The sequence below is a fragment of the Pelophylax lessonae genome (assembly GCF_965119305.1).
Source record: "Pelophylax lessonae genome assembly, chromosome: 6".
NCBI classification, from domain to species: domain Eukaryota; kingdom Metazoa; phylum Chordata; class Amphibia; order Anura; family Ranidae; genus Pelophylax; species Pelophylax lessonae.
In genome coordinates, this window is record NC_138773.1 from 42,709,335 (window position 1) to 42,728,852 (window position 19,518).

At 46.5% G+C, this 19,518-nt stretch overlaps 1 protein-coding gene across 1 annotated transcript in view; it reads left to right on the plus strand.

Annotated features, from left to right (window-relative positions):
* The first annotated feature begins 1,125 nt into the window (after positions 1–1,125).
* Positions 1,126–19,518, plus strand: part of LOC309557949 (nmrA-like family domain-containing protein 1) — a 33,640-nt gene continuing 15,247 nt past the window's right edge. Inside the window, exons 1-2 of the mRNA XM_082260821.1 lie at positions 1,126–1,142; positions 12,092–12,181. Of these exons, the coding sequence (XP_082116947.1) occupies positions 12,145–12,181 (37 nt within the window). The 5' untranslated portion in view covers positions 1,126–1,142; positions 12,092–12,144. The remainder of the gene's footprint in view (positions 1,143–12,091; positions 12,182–19,518) is intronic.

A 19,518-nucleotide genomic window follows, 5' to 3' on the forward strand; every position in this document is an offset into this window, starting at 1 on the left:
TCCCATAAATCTTTGCACCTGTTCAGCACACATGTTCTATCCTCCTTAGAAACTGGGAGGGAACTCCTGCTGCCATGGAGTCCATCAGGAAAGGAAAATTACGGTAAGTATTTGATATCAATTTTCCATTTTCCTGACAGACTCCATGGCAGCATACGTATCGGGAAATAACTATGGAGTCTGTCAGGAAAGATCTTTTTTTTTTTCAGCTAAAATGGACCCCAACAACAATAGACCCAACAGCTTCCTCCGAGACCCCCCTCTCCAGCTGAAAGACCCCGAGCATATGTGCCCTTGGCATTTATACATTATCCCAGCATGCACCGATGCACTTTCCTCTGCCAATCACCAGGGCTGTACTAATGCCTGTGCACTAGGTTTCCTCCCACTGTCCAATATGCCTCACTATTGGACCAGTGTGAAACACTTCAGGCAAACTGAGCTGCTCCTGAGCACAATGAGCAGACCTCACTAGCAGATCCTGATCTTTGGTAGGTCGAGAACAATATAGATTTACCTGGCAATCTTTCTAGTAAGCAGAAAAGATCCAAAACTATACTTTCTCTCTGGCACCTACCTAGGAGGGTGCTACAGACAGGTGCTTTGACCTGATGTTGACTTGCTTCCAGCAAGCTTTTGCATTCCCACAGACTTGTAAAACCCGCTTAAAGCAAAAAAATGAACACAGGCTATTAGGTTCTCAGCAGGGCTACTTAAAGCAGAGATTTCCCTTCACTTCCTGTCCTATAGCCCTGAAATTTAAGATCCCTTGGGACCCCCAGGTCACCAGAACTAGTGTCCCCATTGGAAGATCTCGCCTCTATTACTTTTCTGGGGACAACCCAAAATGTGGAATTTTCTTTTACTTTTCTGGGGACAACACAAAAAATGTGGATTTTTTATTTGCTTTCAATGATAACCGTAAACAGGACAAATAGAAGAGGGTGAATATCCCTAAAACGGACATAAACATCAATAAAACATGGCAAGGGTTCTAATCCCTCTCCACTCTATCCAAAACTTTAAAAAAAAAATTGCCTTTTAGTTATACTTGAAGCCTGGGGAACTAGCAAGTTGGTGACATCACTTCCTCCGGACAGCTGGTGCCACCATAGCTCTGTCTGTGTGTAGCCTGCTGCATAGTAGGTGCCAGCTCTGGGCAATTATTTTCTTCTCTTATGGGGTCTTTGTTTATGACAGGCATGTCCAAAGTCCGGCCCGCAGGCCATTTGTGGCCCCCAGGCAACTTTAATATGGCCCCACAGATAATTTGGAAAAATCTACTGTTGTGGCCCCTGTGAATCCCAGAGCGCTGCTCAGGACCACTGGGATCTCTGGATCTTTCAACACCCATGTTACTTGTGAATACACTAAATGTTAACATCCACCGCCCATCCCCACCAGCTTTATATCCCTTGCTCAATATGGCCTCAGACTTAAGGCCCGTACAACATATAAAATGGCTACTCACAAACATAGGTGAAAAAAGATCATATCAAGCTCAGTTGCTCCAATGTCAGGAGTAGTCCATAATCCGATGAGATGACGGCTGACGTGTTTCGAGGCTCGGCCTCTTCCTTGGTGGCTCTGAGGAAGAGGCTGAGCCTCGAAACTCGTCAGCCGTCATCTCATCGGATTATGGACTAACTTATGGACTACTCCTGACATTGGAGCAACTGAGCTTGATATGATCTTTTTTCACCTATGTTTGTGAGTAGCCATTTTATATCTTGCATGAATAAAGCCTATTAATGAGGATAGTGTGCTAGGTCAGTGCGCCCTTTCTTTGTTTCTCTTTGCCTCTAGTACCGTTGAACTACCCCAGTTCGTTTTGGGCAGCAAGACCTTAGCCATTTGAGACGCCAGTTCTGAGTCCTGTGGGGAGTATGGTCGGGGAGCTTGGATTCTAAGCGCAGGAGAAGGGTGGTATCACCTTATTGTTTTTAAGGCCCGTACACACGATACGAAAATCGGAAGTAAAATTTCATCCGCTGAACGATCTGCTGATTTTCGGATTGTTAGTATAGTGCTTTCAACAGCCGATAACGAATTTTGGGACGACAAAATCTGGATGTGCAGGCTATAAAATTTTTATCATACGTCAACACAACGTCCGATTTTCCTTTAATTAGTACAGTTATCGTCCGAAAAAAAATCGTAATAGCAAGACTAGGCATGCTCAGAGACGAAAGAACACATACAAAACAATTCAACACATGACATCACTTCTGAAGTTGAATTCTGTTGTATGAGAATTTTCATATGAAAGTAACCTCTTCACTTTTCATATGAGACTAGCATGCAACAAAAAATGGGCGCAAGATCGTTCGATAATCTGATCGAATACATTTGGCGCTAGTATGACAGGACCAGCGCTCTCTCCATGATAACTGGCATAACACCGGTTTAGATTTGTCATCCTTGTGACGAAATGAAAAGTATGCCGTTTGCAATAAACTTTGCATAAAATAGTTAATTTGCATTTAATTTTAATGGTCCAAAGAATGTCAGGCAAAATGGTCGGCCCTCAAGCATGTTCACTTCATCAAATCTGGCCCTCTTTGAAAAAAGTTTGGACACCCCTGGTTTATGATAAGTCTGCTGGCAGTATGAGTATGTTCTAATTTTTTTTTCTTGGCGAGCCAGGATCTGCTCTTCCAGAACGATTCCCTCTTTGTCACGTGTCGTCAGCAATATAAGGGAGGGGGGCTTCCTCCTGCTGGAGGATTCAGAGCATGCTCAGTGAGAGGCAGGCAACCTTTATGGGCCTCTTTTTCTGAGGCCTTGGCAGATGGAATATTGGCTGTAAGCTGTTTTACTGTGAATCCATTTCCCAGACACCAGGTAGGTGGATGTGGCAGCTGAGAATACCTTTATTTGTCACCAGTCTTATCCTGCAACTCAATTTAGGTTTACCTCGGTGGCATATTTATCTACTTACATGCTTCTATACTGCTGGTTAAAGTGGATTTAAACCTATTACATACCTAATGGAGACCTAGATAACTAAGGGGCCTCTCTTGCACCTCCTGTCTAACACCCTGAAAGTGGCAACTGAGAATGTGAGGACATGGAATGGCACGAGCATCGGTGTTACAGCCAGATGTGTTGAGGCTGGCAGGTGCATGGCCCAGGTGACTATAGACTCCTGGACAGGAACCAGATGCAAGAATATCAAGATTCAAGAGCAGGTGACAACAATATGGACAGGATTCAAGCTGCGTTCAATAATAGTCAGGCAGCAAGGTACCAGTTCAGGAGACAGGACTGGAGTCAAGGTTGGTAATGGTAACAGTTGGGAGTTGAGGACAGAAGTCAAGGTTGGTAACAGTTGGGAGTTGAGGACTGAAGTCAAGGTTGGTAACAGTTGGGAGTTGAGGACTGAAGTCAAGGTTGGTAACAGTTGGGAGTTGAGGACTGAAGTCAAGGTTGGTAACAGTTGGGAGTTGAGGACTGAAGTCAAGGTTGGTAACAGTTGGGAGTTGAGGACTGAAGTCAAGGTTGGTAACAGTTGGGAGTTGAGGACTGAAGTCAAGGTTGGTAACAGTTGGGAGCTGAGGACTGAAGTCAAGGTTGGTAACAGTTGGGAGTTGAGGACTGAAGTCAAGGTTGGTAACAGTTGGGAGTTGAGGACTGAAGTCAAGGTTGGTAACAGTTGGGAGCTGAGGACTGAAGTCAAGGTTGGTAACAGTTGGGAGCTGAGGACTGAAGTCAAGGTTGGTAACAGTTGGGAGTTGAGGACTGAAGTCAAGGTTGGTAACAGTTGGGAGTTGAGGACTGAAGTCAAGGTTGGTAACAGTTGGGAGTTGAGGGCTGAAGTCAAGGTTGGTAACAGTTGGGAGTTGAGGACTGAAGTCAAGGTTGGGTAGGGTAGGGAAGGTACCAATTCAGAAGACAGGAGTGAAGTTATAGGATTCAAGCTAAGATTTATAACAGTTGGTTAGGGAAGGTACCAATTCAGATGACAGGATTGCAGTGCAGGAGGTCGTTAACGTTTGGGTGGTGAAGGTATCGAGTCAAGACAAGATAGAAGTCAAGGATTCAAGCCAAGGTCAGTACCAGTTGGGCAGTGAAGGTACAAATTCACAAGACAAGGTCAGAAGCTGGAATTCGAGCCAAGGTTGGTAACAGTTGGGCAACAAATGTTCCAAGTAAAAGGACAGGATCAGAGTCAAGGACTGAAGCAGGAGGTTGGTAAAAATCTGGTAATAAAAGTACCAATTTGAAAGGCCTGATCAGAGTCAAAGATTGAAGCTGAGGTTGATAACAGTTGGATAGGGAAGGTACCATCTCAGAAGACAGGATTGAAGCAAAGGTCGGTAACCGCTGGGTGGTGAAGGTTTCGTGTCAAGACAAGATAGGAGTCGAAGATTCAAGGCAAGGTCAATACAAGGTCTTTATTCATGTAGCAGGGTGTGCCTAGTCCTTGGATCGGCCTTATCAGGTCTCTCCTCACGGACGACTGCTGGAAATCAGCCTTAAACAAGGAGGAACGATATGAAATGTGGTGTACTGGGATGAGTTTGTGTGCTTACTGTGCTGTTATCACCCATGAGAGTCTTCTACAATAGAAGTATTTTATTCCCATCTCCTGAGAGGACTTGGTAAGAATGCTTTTATTTATGTCTCTCTTAGCCGCCTACTTTGTGTCTCTTCTCTTCTCTTCTCTTCTCTTCTCTTCTCTTCTCTTCTCTTCTCTTCTCTTCTCTTCTCTTCTCTTCTCTTCTCTTCTCTTCTCTTCTCTTCTCTTCTCTTCTCTTCTCTTCTCTTCCTCTTCTCTTCTCTTCTCTTTCTCTTCTCTTCTCTTTCTCTTCTCTTCTCTTCTCTCTCTTCTCTTCTCTTCTCTTCTCTTCTCTTCTCTTCTCTTCTCTCTCTTCTCTTCTCTTCTCTTCTCTTCTCTTCTCTTCTCTTCTCTTCTCTTCTCTTCTCTTCTCTTCTCTTCTCTTCTCTTCTCTTCTCTTCTCTTCTCTTCTCTTCTCTTCCACTAAAGATGTAACTATAGAGTGTGGAGTCTAATCTCGCCTGCAGTGGCATGTGCAATGTTTAGCATTCCTAGGCTTTTATATTGATCCAATGACTGTGCAGTTTCTACATTGCCTTGGGACAAGTATGCAGATCAGAAGCTTCAGACTTTACATTGACTCTTCCACACTGCAAAGTTACAGCTCGTTACGTTGTGGTTTATCGGGGATATGGCTGAAGATATTTTTTGTGTGTATGTTTTGTCAGTATGTGTGTGAATATTATTTTGTGTGTGGGTGTGTCTGTGTAAGGTCACTCACACTCAGCCTGTATAAAACATATACACCTCACATTACTCACACACCGAAGAGACACTACAGGAGATGGTCAGAGACTGCAGACACAATATTACAGGAGATGGTCAGAGACTGTAGATATGATACAGAAGATGGTCAGAGACTGCAGACACAATATTACAGGGGATGGTCAGAGACTGCAGACACAATATTACAGGGGATGGTCAGAGACTGCAGATATGATACAAGAGATGCTCAGAGACTGCAGACATGATACAAGAGATGCTCAGAGACTGCAGACATGATACAAGAGATGCTCAGAGACTGCAGACATGATACAAGAGATGCTCAGAGACTGCAGACATGATACAAGAGATGTTCAGAGACTGCAGACATGATACAAGAGATGTTCAGAGACTGCAGACATGATACAAGAGATGTTCAGAGACTGCAGACATGATACAAGCGATGCTCAGAGACTGCAGACATGATACAAGCGATGCTCAGAGACTGCAGACATGATACAAGAGATGGTCAGAGACTGCAGACGTGATACAGGAGATGGTCAGAGACTGCAGACGTGATACAGGGGATGGTCAGAGACTGCAGATATGATACAAGAGATGGTCAGAGACTGCAGGCATGATACAAGAGATGCTCAGAGACTGCAGACATGATACAGGAGATGGTCAGAGACTGCAGACGTGATACAGGAGATGGTCAGAGACTGAAGAAGTGATACAGGGGATGGTCAGAGACTGAAGACGTGATACAGGGGATGGTCAGAGACTGCAGATATGATACAGGGGATGCAGATATGATACAGGAGATGGTCAGAGACTGCAGATATGATACAGGGGATGGTCAGAGACTGAAGATATGACACAGGGGATGGTCAGAGACTGAAGATATGATACAGGAGATGGTCAGAGACTGAAGATATGATACAGGAGATGGTCAGAGACTGCAGACATGATTGATTCAGGAGATGGTCAGGGACTGAGTTTACAGCTGAACCCAGTGTAAAAGTGAATAGTATCGCAGGACTGCTCCACTCTATTTAAAACAGCTCTGCAAGATCAAGTCAGTAATCCTTTGAAAGTACAACCAAGTGATAGAAGACAGCAGCACATCCAATTTCAAAACTGTTAACTGTTCAAGATTAATGGAGGACAGTAAACAGTTATTGGGTCTGTGAAGCTTCTAGCCTGAACCAGCAGTAAATCCTCCAAAAAAATAAAAAAAACCCATGCAGCACACAGAGCTCTGGCTAAATAGCTGAATAGAAGCTGAAATGGTTAACAGCCATGTGTTCCTAGTTTTAGAGAATGCTGCTGCAGGTCTTCTTATCAGTGTATCAGGCAATGTGCAGGTCAGGTTAGGGAGATACAAAAAAAAATAAAAACATAAGGAGTGAGGGGAGAGGAGGCTGATTGGTAACCTGCACACTTCCTGAACACACAGATATCTGGAAGCCCTGCAGCCGACCAGCATTACATGTAACAGTGCTTGCTATAATTGTAGTCATACCTTCTTGCATCTCCCTTCTGGTGCCCTTTATTCAGCCCTGCTTACAGTCAAATGTGGCTGGCTGGAGAGGGGTGGGGGGAGGAGTGTTATACTGCCTGTTGACTAGCTGTGGATGGAAGGAAGGAGGAGCTCCACATATCAGCCCGCCCATCCCCGACATCAGAGCTTCGATTTGACAGCTCTGCTCCACTCACTCTCACTGACACTGTGCTGGATGGATGGTCACACTGCTGAATGTACTGCTAGACTGTCAGCAATAGGTACACCGCCCCTGAATCCGGGGACAGAACCGGGGACACACTTGGTCCGGGGACAGTGTCCTCAGTCCAAAGAATTGGGTTCAGTCCAAAGAATTCAGGAGAAGAGGTAACTTCCCTCCCACACGCCCTGTATGTTATGGGTTGTTGAGGAGTACGGATTGGGGAATAACTGTGTGTTTTCCACTCTAATTGCTTTTCTATAAAAATAAATAAATAAATAAAGCAATAAATAAATAAATACATTTTCAGAATTATATTAAAAAAACAAAAATGAATACAAAAAAATGGAAAAGAATGATACATGATTATGTATATTGCACGTTTTGTCACAGCAGTTTGCGGGTCATGGGGTGTTTGTGGGGGGTCAGTAATTACTTACATTTTACCTAATGGTGGGGGCCCACCTAGGGTATGGCGCTCCTCATTTGGTTTGTGTTCGTTCTCCCAGGAGCTAAGTCCCCCGGGGGGGGGGGGATGGGAAATGGGAAGTATGTATGAGGTCGTATCGTCTTCGAGCCGGTTGGGGTGCGGCTGAGGACATGGACGATTACAGTTAAAATTGTGCCTTAACCACTTTACTACCGGAGGATTTTGCTGTCTTACGTCTGGGCCACTTTTTGCGATTCGGCACTGTGCGACTTTAACTGACAATTGCGTGGTCGTGCGACACCGTACTTAAAAATGAAATTGACGTCCTTTTTTCCCCACAAACAGAGCTTTCTTTTGGTGGTATTTGATCACCTGTGCGATTTTTACTTTTTGCGCTATAAACAAAAAAGAGCGACAATTTTGAAAAAATAACAATATTTTTCACATTTTTTTTATATGAAATTCCCCCCCAAAAAAATGTAAAAATCCAAATTTTTTTAAATTTTTGGCCAATTTGTTTTCTGCTACCTATGTTTGTTAAAAAAAAATCACAATAAGCGTATTTTGATTGGTTTGCGCAAAAGTTATTGCGTTTACTAACTAAGGGAAAGATTTCTGTCATTTTTGGTGTTTTTTTTTTTAACGAGTAATGGCGGCGATCTGCAATTTTTTTGCGGGACTGCGACATTGCGGCGGACAGATCGGACCCCTGACTGACATTTTTGACACTTTTGGGGGTACCAGTGACATTACTGCAGTAATCAGTGCTATAAATATGCACTGTTACTGTAAAAATTACACTGACAGTGAAGGGGTTAATTTTATTGGAGAGGGAGGGGTTAATGTATGCCTGGTGCTTACTGACGTGTGGGGGGAGGTGACTGAGTGACACAAGGACAGATCCAGGGTTCAGCTATGCTGAACCCTGCAATCTGACCCTGCCTGTCACTTCGGAGATCCGCCCGCTTGTGTTTACACAGGCGGGCGGATCTCCACACTCGATTCCCCGACGATCGGGGAAGAGCAGCGGCAATCGCCGCTGCTCCTCCCCTGGCCCGACTCCTGCTGTGACTGAATACAGCGGGAGCGCGCCCCCGGCGGCGCGCGCGCCGCCTACAAGGGGGAGGGTCTGCCAACGTAGGTCTACGTCGTCAAACCTACAAGAGCCACTTTGCCGCAGTACAGCTCTAGTGAGCAGAGGCAAAGTGGTTAAGCACACCCAAAGACCCCTTGTTGTTGGGCATTGTTAGAAGTTCATTGTTGAATTTTGTACTTATTGTTATGGTACATGTGATGTTATTTATTATTTCGTTAATAAATTGGCTGCTGTGGCCGTATTAAACCCATGTCATGCAGTCTGTGTCTTTATTCTAGTGCTTAACCACTTAAGCCCCGGAAGATTTTACCCCCTTCCTGACCAGGGCCTATTTAGCGATTCGGCACTGCGTGACTTTAACGGACAATTGCGCGGTCGTGCGACGATGTGCCTAAACAAAATTTGATGTCCTTTTTTTTCCACAAACAGAGCTTTCTTTTGGTGGTATTTGATCACCTGTGCGATTTTTTTGATCACGCGCTATAAACAAAAAAAGAGCGTCAATTTTGCAAAAATAACAATATTTTTCACATTTTTTTTATATGAAATTCCCCCCCAAAAAAATGTAAAAATCAAAATTTTTTAACATTTTTGGCCAATTTGTTTTCTGCTACATATGACTGGTAAAAAAAAAAAATCACAATAAGCGTATTTTGATTGGTTTGCACAAAAGTTATTGCGTTTACTAACTAAGGGAAAGATTTTTGTAATTTTTGTAAATGGCGGCGATCTGCGATTTTTTTTGCGGGACTGCGACATTGCGGCGGACAGATCGGACCCTTGACTGACATTTTTAACACTTTTGGGGGTACCAGTGACATTACTGCAGTAATCAGTGCTATACATATGCACTGTTACTGTAAAAATGACACTGGGAGGGAAGGGGTTAACTTTATTGGGGAAGGAGGGGTTAAGTATGTCCCTAGGGGCGTGTTTCTAACTGTGATTGGACATGGCTACTGGTGTAAGAACAGAGATCAACGGTCCTACATAGTAGAACCGTGTGATCTCCATTTTTACACAGGGGAGAATGACAGGCGGCTTTGTTTACATTAGCGGCCTGCCTTTCTCCCTTCACGGCGAACGATCGCGAGTGACCGGCGGACATCGGGTCCGCCGGTCACACGCACTGACTTGTTAGGGAACGAGCCGGGGCGCGCGCTCGCCCGCTATTGGCTCACAAGCTAGTGACAGGCTAGTGACGTACCGGTCACTTGATAGCAATTTATAAATATCTCAATGGGGATCTCAGCTTAGAAAAAAAGCTGTTCAGTCGAAGGGATTGCATGAGGACTCGGGGGCATACAATGCGATTAGAGGAGAAGCGTTTTAATCTCAGGCAGCGTGGGGGGTTCTTTACTGTTAGGGCTACAAGATTGTGGAATTCTCTACCACAAGAGGTGGTTTCTGCGGGTAGTATGGTGGCTTTCAAAAGACTCTTAGACTTACATCTCAAGCATCAGAACATTCAAGGGTATGTGAGATGATTACAGCCACACACACCTACACAGGTTGAACTGGATGGACTATTGTCTTTATTCAACCTCACCTACTATGTAACTTTGCCTGGCCGGGGCTGACCGCCGCAGTATATGTACTTGCGGCGGTCGGCAACCGGTTAAGGACCCAAGTTGACGAATCCTGTAGTCAAAGGATTTACATGAATAAACGTTGATCATTGTAAACTGGAAAAAAGGGTGGCGCACAGATGTAGTATAGATGTAAATACACCCCAAAAATGTATGCACAGTCAGCAGGGGGTAATTAAAAGGTAATTTATTATTATTAAGGGCTTGACAAAGCGCAGGCGTGCAAAACAAGCAGTCTCGGCAACAAAGAAGCTTGAGTTCCAGGCTGGTTCCTGCTCTGGGCTTGGTTGCCCAGTGACCGAGTGACGTCATCCCTGGACGCTGTTAAGTCTGCGGCGTTGGTGTGTTACCGCTGACACACACGCCAACAGTCTATCCGGCTTTGATCCCTGTTTTACACCAGGGATTCCTCCATCTATCCCAGGGGTTCACACACCCCAGAAGAGGAATTTACAATAGTGGTTACCATACCCTATTGTTTTATTCGGGACCACATCAACGTCCTCACGGACATCCAGGACCAGGTGGCTACTCTTTATTTTATCATCTTTTATCTGTTATTGTGAATAAATTAACTTTTAATTACCCCCTGCTGACTGTGCATACATTTTTGGGGTGTATTTACATCTATACTACATCTGTGCGCCACCCTTTTTTTTCAGTCAACATGTCTTGCATTTACATCCCAATGCCAGGGATTGGCGGCATTGCTAGTGGTGGATTTACAATATTGATCAGAGGTTTTATGGATTATTTGTCAAAGGGTTTCATCCGGATGACAAGTGCCAGGACTATTTTTTCATTTTCTGTTGATCATTGTAAAGCACCACTGCCAGTGTTAAATCGTTGGTCTCATCCATGTAAACTGATACATTGTGCTGGAGAGCTTGTGCTTGTCTGGATCATCAAATTAAATTTAGAAATTTAGAGAGAGCCAGTGGTGGCTGGTGAATGAAAATTTGGGGGGGGGGGGGGGGGCGGAAAACCCAACACCCCCCCCCCCCGGTGGGCTGGCCAGCAGGCAATCAAATCTACCACCCCCTCCCTCCTCCCCCCTCCCGGGACAGATGCCCAGCCGGACAGCCAGCATCGTTACCTGCTCCTTCCCCGAGCGGCTGTGAGTCTCCTCCGGCCATACGTTTCCTCCCGCTTCCTGGCCAATGGCCAGTAAAATCGCTTCTCTTTTCAGTCAATCAGGAAAGGGGTCTCATGACCCGCTTCCTGATTGGCTGGGAGGAAAATCAGTGTGATAATAGCGAATATTCATTCATTGTCACACAACTGGGTGGGCTCAGGCCGCAGTGCTCTGCACCCTGAGCCCAACCTTTTTTGAAGCCTAATCACGCGCTTCAAAAAAAAATAAAAAATCCCCTATTGGAATCCATGCGTCCGGCGCCCTGCATGTAGATAAGGGGGCCGTACGCATGGATAGGGGGGGGGTTGGCGCCCCTGCACCCCCAATGGATGGGCCGCCACTGGAGAGAGCCTAAAAGAAAAAATAAACAATAAAAAGAAAAAAGGAATGCAGTCATCACATCGAAGAATTGGTAAAGCTGTAATATAATAAATGCTTGCTTTTGAATTTAATGCTGTATTAAGTAACGTATGTGTGTGGATTATTTTTATAGGGTATCATTTGTGTCATTTTTATTATCTGGGGTTATCCAAGGCATTTGAAGTTTCTGTAATTGATACATTGTAGTTTTTTGTTCTGTATCCAAGCCTTGGGAGGAAAAGAGATCCATTCCGAGGCTGAGGCTCCTCCATGTGACTGGCTGCTGACTGCCCTGGCATGGGATGAGTAGATGGAGGGGTCTCTGGTTGGGGTTCCTCTGCCCGGTCAGGCTCTGTCCCCCCCTCCAGCCATCTATTGTACTATTGCTGAGTCACAGTGACCTTTGGCTCTAACCGAGAGTAGTCAGGGGTGGGGGTGACTACAGCTTCTTATATAAACTCATCTCTCTTCTCCTTCCTCATCTGTTCTAGCAGAGCCTTCCGCAGCTCAACGTTGAAGACCAGAAGGTGTCATCTTCACCGTCACCATGTCCAAGAAAGTGATCACCGTCTTCGGAGCCACAGGTGAGTGAACTCCCCCCCCCCCCCATTGCAGGCTCTCTGCCCTCCGACAGGCTGGGATGTTGTCAGCGAGCGGACGGTGCAGCTCTGGGCTCCTGTGCCAAAAGTTCACCAATCAATTGTGTGCTTCATGGCTTTTCCTTGAGTGCCGTGCGGCTTGGACTGAGACAATGGGGTTGATTTACTAAAGACAAATAGACCATGCATGCTGCAAGTGAAGTTGCTCCAGAGCTCAGTAAATGACGCGAAGCTCTGCTGACTTCCATCATCCAATCGTGTGCATGCAAAAATGCTGTTTTTTATTTTCCTTGCACGTGTCTTTGTAAAAATTAAGCGTTACCTCATTTACTAAGCTCTGGAGCAACTGTACTTTAAAGTGCACCGTCTGTTTGCCTTTAGTAAATCAACCCCAGTTGCAAAAAAAAGTATGGTGGACGGTACTCAACTGTGTTGTTGTAAGTACACTTAAAGGGCTCATTCACAGTTTTACTGTCCCCCAAACCGCCCACCTGAACAGTGACATGCGGCTGCTCACGGCTGTTCACGTGCCACAGTCTTGATGCTGTGCAAATTAAACCACATGCTGCTTTCTGCAGGTGGCGAGGAGGCAACATTGCTTTCTCACCGCCCATGCAAATGAATGAGCTGAAAGAGCACTGCACTCAAATCGCAGGGTGCAATTTCTGGTGTGAACTGGCCCTTCGAGCTGGGCTACCTGGGAAAATGTAATCTCTGGATGTTGAAAGGTTTAAAGCAGAAATTAAGGCAGCCAGCTAAATACACGGATAAACTACAGCTATTTACCTGTTAATAGATGTTATATTTATGGCAATCCTGTCCTGAGATTTACACAGCCCTGCCACACAGTGTAGCCCCTGGCTGGCAGGGCAAGAGACCCAGCCTGTGACTGGACAGTGAAAGGAGAAGCAGCACCATGATGAGGGTATATCAGATTTTCCAGCCAACCCCATACAAAGCTAGCTGACAACTTAACTTGTACTGGAACATTCTCTTTTATTGAAAAGTCACACAGAATTTATATACAGCATGGACCTCCCCATCAGGTCAAGTGCCTAATTACATTATCATATGCAGATGAATTGTATACAGAAATGCACCCTGAAAATCAAAGTGAAAACGAATGCAGCAGGCTAGTCCATTTTGCTGAAATTTTATTGCAGTACCGCAAAAAAAAAAAACGCAGATCGCCGCCATTACGCGTTAAAAAAAAACACCAAAAATGACAAAAATCTTTCCCTTTGTTAGTAAACGCGATAACTTTTGCGCAAACCAATCAAAATAAGCTTTTTGCGATTTTTTTTTACCAAACATATATAGCATAAAACAAATTGGCCGAAAATGTTAAAAAATTTTGATTTTTACATTTTTTTGGGGGGAATTTAATATAAAAAAATTTGAAAAATATTGTTATTTTTGCAAAATTGACGCTCTTTTTTTGTTTATAGCGCATGATCAAAAAATCGCACAGGTGATCAAATACCACCAAAAGAAAGCTCTGTTTGTGGGAAAAAAAGGACGTCAAATTAGTTTAGGTACAGCGTCGCACGACCGCGCAATTGTCCGTTAAAGTCACGCAGTAAAAAAATCGCAAAAAACCCCCTGGTCAGGAAGGGGGTAAAATCTTCCGGGGCTTAAGTGGTTAAAGCACAGAAAATCTGAAGTACAATCTTAATGAATCATGTTGCTTGTCATTCCTGTTTTCTGTATAGACATTTTCAGTCTTATATACATTTTAACCATATAACTGCTGAACGCTGCACACGTCTGATGTTTGCAGAAAGGGTTCACCTGCATGGGGTGTGATAACACGTTTGAGTGTGTATATAGCATATGTAATATCTTAGTTAATCATTGCCAAGAGTTTTGTGTTGATCCCAACGCCAGGCTGATCTGGGTAACGATTGGGGCAGGCCGTCTACCCTGTCTGGTTAATGTTCACCCAATGACATCTGTTGCACAGATCAGCTGTTGATCAGGATTTTATTTATTCCGGGGATTTATATAGTGCCAACAATTTAAGCAGTGCTTTACATACTGTACACTCATATCAGTACCTGCGCCCAAGGAACTTACAGTCGAAGGTCCCTGTATCAGGAGTCGGGAACCTTTTTGGCTGAGAGAGCCATGAACACCATATATTTTAAAATGTAATTCCGTGAGAGCCATACACTATATTTCAGGGGTCGGGAACCTTTATTTAATATTCATATTCATGGGCTGCAGCTATACAGTGAGTAGATAGAGCCGTGTGAAAGTGCCTGGAGTCCGGTCGGGAAGAGAGCAGAGCAGGCAGGTATGCAATGAGGCCGGAGTGGTGAAGCGCCTGCAGGCCTGCGAGTGATGGAGGTGAGTATAGGGTCTGAGAAAATGGCGGCCGGCCGCTGAAGGCCTCAGAAGTGGATGTGAGAGGCAGCTGCCGCGGGTCCCCGGGTGTCTGAGGGGAAGGAGATTGTGTCTGTCGGGGCACAGGGAGCGGATGGCAGGTCTCCTTACCGGGCGGTGATTGCCAAGGCCCTCAGATGCACAGCACACGAGCCCGCGGCGGTACAGCGAGTAGGCCGCGGGGTCCGTAGCGTGGCAATACAGTCACCCAGAGACGAACTGAGGGTAGCGGTGGGTAGCTCACAAAGTGTACCGTCAATGGGTGCAGAAATCTCCTTGGCACCGGGCACAGCTACGCGGATGGCACTGGATTGAATGGTAGACGCGGCGGAGCTCTGGGACTACACGTCCAGCGCGGCTCACGTCCAGACACGCCCCCCTTTATTATAGATTTGTCTGTGAGCCAGATGCAGCCATCAAAAGAGCCACGTCTGGCTCGCGAGCCATAAGTTCTCTCCCCCTGCCCTATATCATATACAAACTAGGAATAATTTAGACAGGAGCCAATTAACCTAACAGCATGTATTTGGAGTGTGGCAGAAAACAGAATACCCAGAGGAAACCTGCACAAGGAGGGCGTGCAAACTCCATGCAGATATTGTCCTATACGCAGTGCTGCAAGGCAGGAGTGCTAACCACTGAGCCAGGTTAATAGTTTGGCTCATGTAACGGTTACGTGTCACTTTATAACGTTCATTATTGTGGCTCCTCTCCATGTACCTGTAACCTTTCCTGGTACGAATAATTCATATATGCCCCAAGGGTTTTACAATATGGATATTTGATAAGCGGGCCAATCACAATATTTATTGTGTAATCCGGTCGCTGCTTCACCTGTAAAACCAGTTTTCTCTATCGTCCATTGACAGACGCAGCAGCAATGCTTCTTTACCCTTGGGGTTATGCGCCATCTACAGGAGTAGACTAGGCAGTGAAAAAATTCACTGACACGCCTATAGGGGCTGTCCTTTCCGGCATAACCCCCCACACACTGTGCTCTCAAATCAGTTTCTTGCTGCCAAGTGAAGGAGTAGGACCTAGGTTTCCTGCTGGGACTTCGGTCTCAGTTTTTTATTCTTTTGAGAATGTTTATTTTTATTTATCTTTTCCCACTATCGCTAGCTAGTGTCAGGGGGATCCTCCTGGTGAAGTACAAGCGACAGCCGGCTGCAGTTTCGCACTGGATAATCTAGATCCTTATGGTCCCCCAGCCTGGCCAACGAGCGTGAGCAGGTTATGGTCCAACTAGGCCTCGCCACGATGGAGCCCCTGTGGATGGGAATGAGCCTGCGAGTGGCTGTCTCCCCGGACGCATCAACCTGGAACGCCCTGAGTCGCAGCGTACCCCTTGGCTGGCAGCACCCCCGCTCAGGGTGGGAGGCAGTCTGCCCGGAGCGGAATCCCATCCGGTCCATTATATGGTGAGTAATACTTAAACCCCTCAAGTCCCTAGCAGCCTCTGGGGGGGGGGGGGGGAGTGATGTGGGCCCACTCCTGGGGATAACAGGACTCTGCTTTTTCCTGAAAGATCCCCCAGGCCTATCAGGACCAGGCCCTAACCTCCCTGATCCCACATGGGGGCGCTATATTCTGCGCCTGGCGGGGGGGGGGGGGTGTACACTGTTACCTTGTCCTGTGGGGTCTTTTTAGGTAGATCCCTGTGGTGGCCTCATGTCTGGGTCCTGAACGTATGGCAGCGTTTTCAGCCGCCATCTTAAGTGTGGGCATCTGTTCTCTGTATGTAAGGTACAGCGGTAATTTTCCCTGAGCTTCCTATGCTTTTGCATTGGCACCATTTTGTTGTAGCCTGGAGCTACATAGGCAGTCTTCAGCCTCTTGTGATTCTATGTCACTTCCTGTGAGACTTTTCATGCTAAATCTCCATGCTGCAGAGTTGCTGATTACGCTGTGAGGTGGTACAGTATAGGGGTCTTCTTTTGAGCATTCCTCGGGCACACTCTGCTCCTGACACTATTTAAGGGTGACTCTGCTTTCAGTGTGATATAGCGGTGAGGACCGCGATCGCGATTTAAAGGTGCGGTACATCTTTTTTTTATAGGGGCGATACACCTTTTTTTTTTACACAACTTGCAAAATAGAGTCCCAAGCTGTAATTTCTCCTCCAGACCCCCTCAGTGCGACAGCCGGTGCATCCGGATCACAGTCTATCATGTCCTTTTCTGCAGCATTGGAAAATTTGGCGTCAAAGGTGGATTTTGTAATAAAAAATGTCACTAGCCAAAAACGGCCACTGCCTTCTCTGTCCTCTGATTTAGAGCCTGATATGGTTGCCTCGGACAACCCCCTCCCTGAGGGATCCCTGTCCTCGCAGTCGGATGGTGAGGAGGATATGTCCTCCTCGGCTGCAGCACAGGAACGCGCTATGGTGGAAGGACTGATTCGTTCAGTAAGTGAAACATTGAAAATGGATGATGAGCCCACATAGTCAGGAAAGCGGGTCGTTTTTGGCTCCCGCAAAGCCCAGAAGTTGGGTCTGGTGTTCCCTTGTCCCGAGAACTTTCACGATATTGTGAATGAGCAATGGCGGCGCATTAAGCACGTGCTGGTGGTGCCAAAGCGCTTTACACGCCGTTATCCCTTTGCTGACTCGGTCTCAAACCGCTGGACGGTGTCACCTAGGGTGAATCACCCTGTTTCCAGGTTAAACAAATCTATTGTGGTGCCTGTGGAAGACTCCCTGGCGTTATCAGACCCGGTGGATAGATGGGTGGAATCCCTTTCCCGTCACCTACATCTTTTGGCGGGCTCGATACTAAAACCTATCTTTGCGTCCGTTCTGGTTTCTCTGACGGTAACAGAATGGGTTAAAGTGCTTAGCTGTAACTTGACCACTGAGATAGTTTCCCAGAATGGGTTAAAGTGCTTAGGGGTAACTTGACCACTGAGATTTTTTCCCAGACTCTAAATGAGCTCACGGACCAGATGGCCCAGGCCCTGGTGTTCCTGTGTAATGCGGCCCTGGACACAGCCCCTCTGGTTGCCAGAGTGTCAGCGGTAGGGATTGCCATATGTCGCATGGTGTGGCTGAAGAGCTGGTTCGCGGACCAGGCTTCTAAGAAGGCCTTAGCAGATCTCCCCTTTTTGGGTGAACGTCTGTTTGGAGACTCCTATTCTCCCCCAATCCTCAAAAGGTAAGGTGCCCCGCAGTAAGCGGGGGCCCTCTTTCACGACTCATAGCCGGTTTTTTCGTGCCTCAGGGAAGCAAGAAAAAGGTAAACTGTTCAGAGCCTCTGGAGGGAACAAGAAGGCTTGGTTGAGTAAGCCCAAGGCTAGCCAGTCCGGTTCGGCGGAAAATCCTCTTCGGCATGAAGGGGCATCCTCACCCGGGGTGGGGGGACGTCTGCGTTACTTTCAGGAACCCTGGACATCTCTGATTCAGGACAAATGGGTTCACTAACTAATTCTTTCAGGATACAAGATCGAATTTCGGTCTCACCCAGCAGACAGATTTTTTCCCTCAAATCTTCGTCTGTCTCCAGATCGCTTGAAGGATCTCCTTGCACAAGGAGTGATTGTGCCAGGTCCTCAGCGGGAACGGTTTCAAGGTTTTTAAAGGAGAAAGGAGGGCAAGGTGCATCCAATTTTGGACCTCATGTCACTGAACCGCTTTGTGCGGGTGCAGAAGTTTTGGATGGAATACATTCGGTCGGCGGGAGCATCTTTAAATCAAGGGGACTTTCTAGCCTCCATCAATATCCAAGATGCGTATCTGCACATCCCTATATACGGGGGACATCAGAGGTATCTGCATTTTGCAGTGGCTGAGGAGCACTTTCAATTTGCGGCATTACACTTTGGTCTAGCCTCCGCTCCCAGAGTCTTCACCAAGGTTTTGGCTCCAGTGTTGGCTTTGTTCCGCAAAAGAGGGATTGCGATACTCGGATATCTGGACGATTTCCTGTTGAGAGCAAACTCACCCAACCTTGTTGGGCGACCTGTCAATCACGGTCTAGACCCTTGAGGATTTCGGGTGGACCATCAACTTCAAAAAATCTGCGCTGACCCCGATGGTGCGACTGAATTAACTGGGTCTAACTTTAGATTCCTCTCTGGTGAGGGTTTTTCTTCCCCGGGACAAACTTCAGACGTTGCAGGGAGAGATCAGGTTTCTGATGGAAAACGATCTCTCATCTCTGCGAACTTGCATGAGAGCTTTGGGACTGATGGTGTCGACCTTCAAGGCGGTCCCATTTGCTCAATTTCATTCCATGCCTCTGCAAAAGGAGATTCTTGTCAAGTGGAACAAGGATCCACAGTCCTTGGAAAGAATAATATGTTTGAGTCGACTCACGAGGTCAATGCTCTCGTGGTGGCTCCTGTCGCCCGGCTTGAGTCAGGTCAAGTCCTTTCTACCGCTGTTGTGGATGGTGGTCACCATGGATGCCAGCCTGTCGGGCTGGGGTGGAGTACTGGACAATCTCTGTGCCCAGGGAGTCTGGTTGACAGAGGAGTCCTCTTTACCGATAAATGTCCTGGAACTCAGAGCAATCAAGCTTTGCCTGCTTTATTGGACGAATCGGCTGCAAGGTTCCCTGGTTTGGATTTAATCCGACAATGCCACGGCTGTGGCCTACATCAATCACCAAAGGGGCAGAAGGAGTGCTCGCACGGCCCAGGAGGTGGCTGAGATTCTGACTTGGGCCGAGGAACATGTTTCGGCTCTTTCAGCAGTTCACATTCCAGGAGTGAACTGGCAGGCGGATTACCTGAGTCGTCAAGTTCTGGACCAAAGGGAATGGTCCCTGCATCCAGAGAGATTTAATCTCCTGTGTGTCCGGTGGGGCTCCCTGGAGGTCTGTTTGCATGTCGTCTGAACAAGAAGGTACGAAGGTTCGTGGCCAGGGCTCGAGACCCTCTGGCCGACGCCACAGACGCATTGGTGGCTCCTTGGAGCCAGTATCCTCTGCTTTATGCCT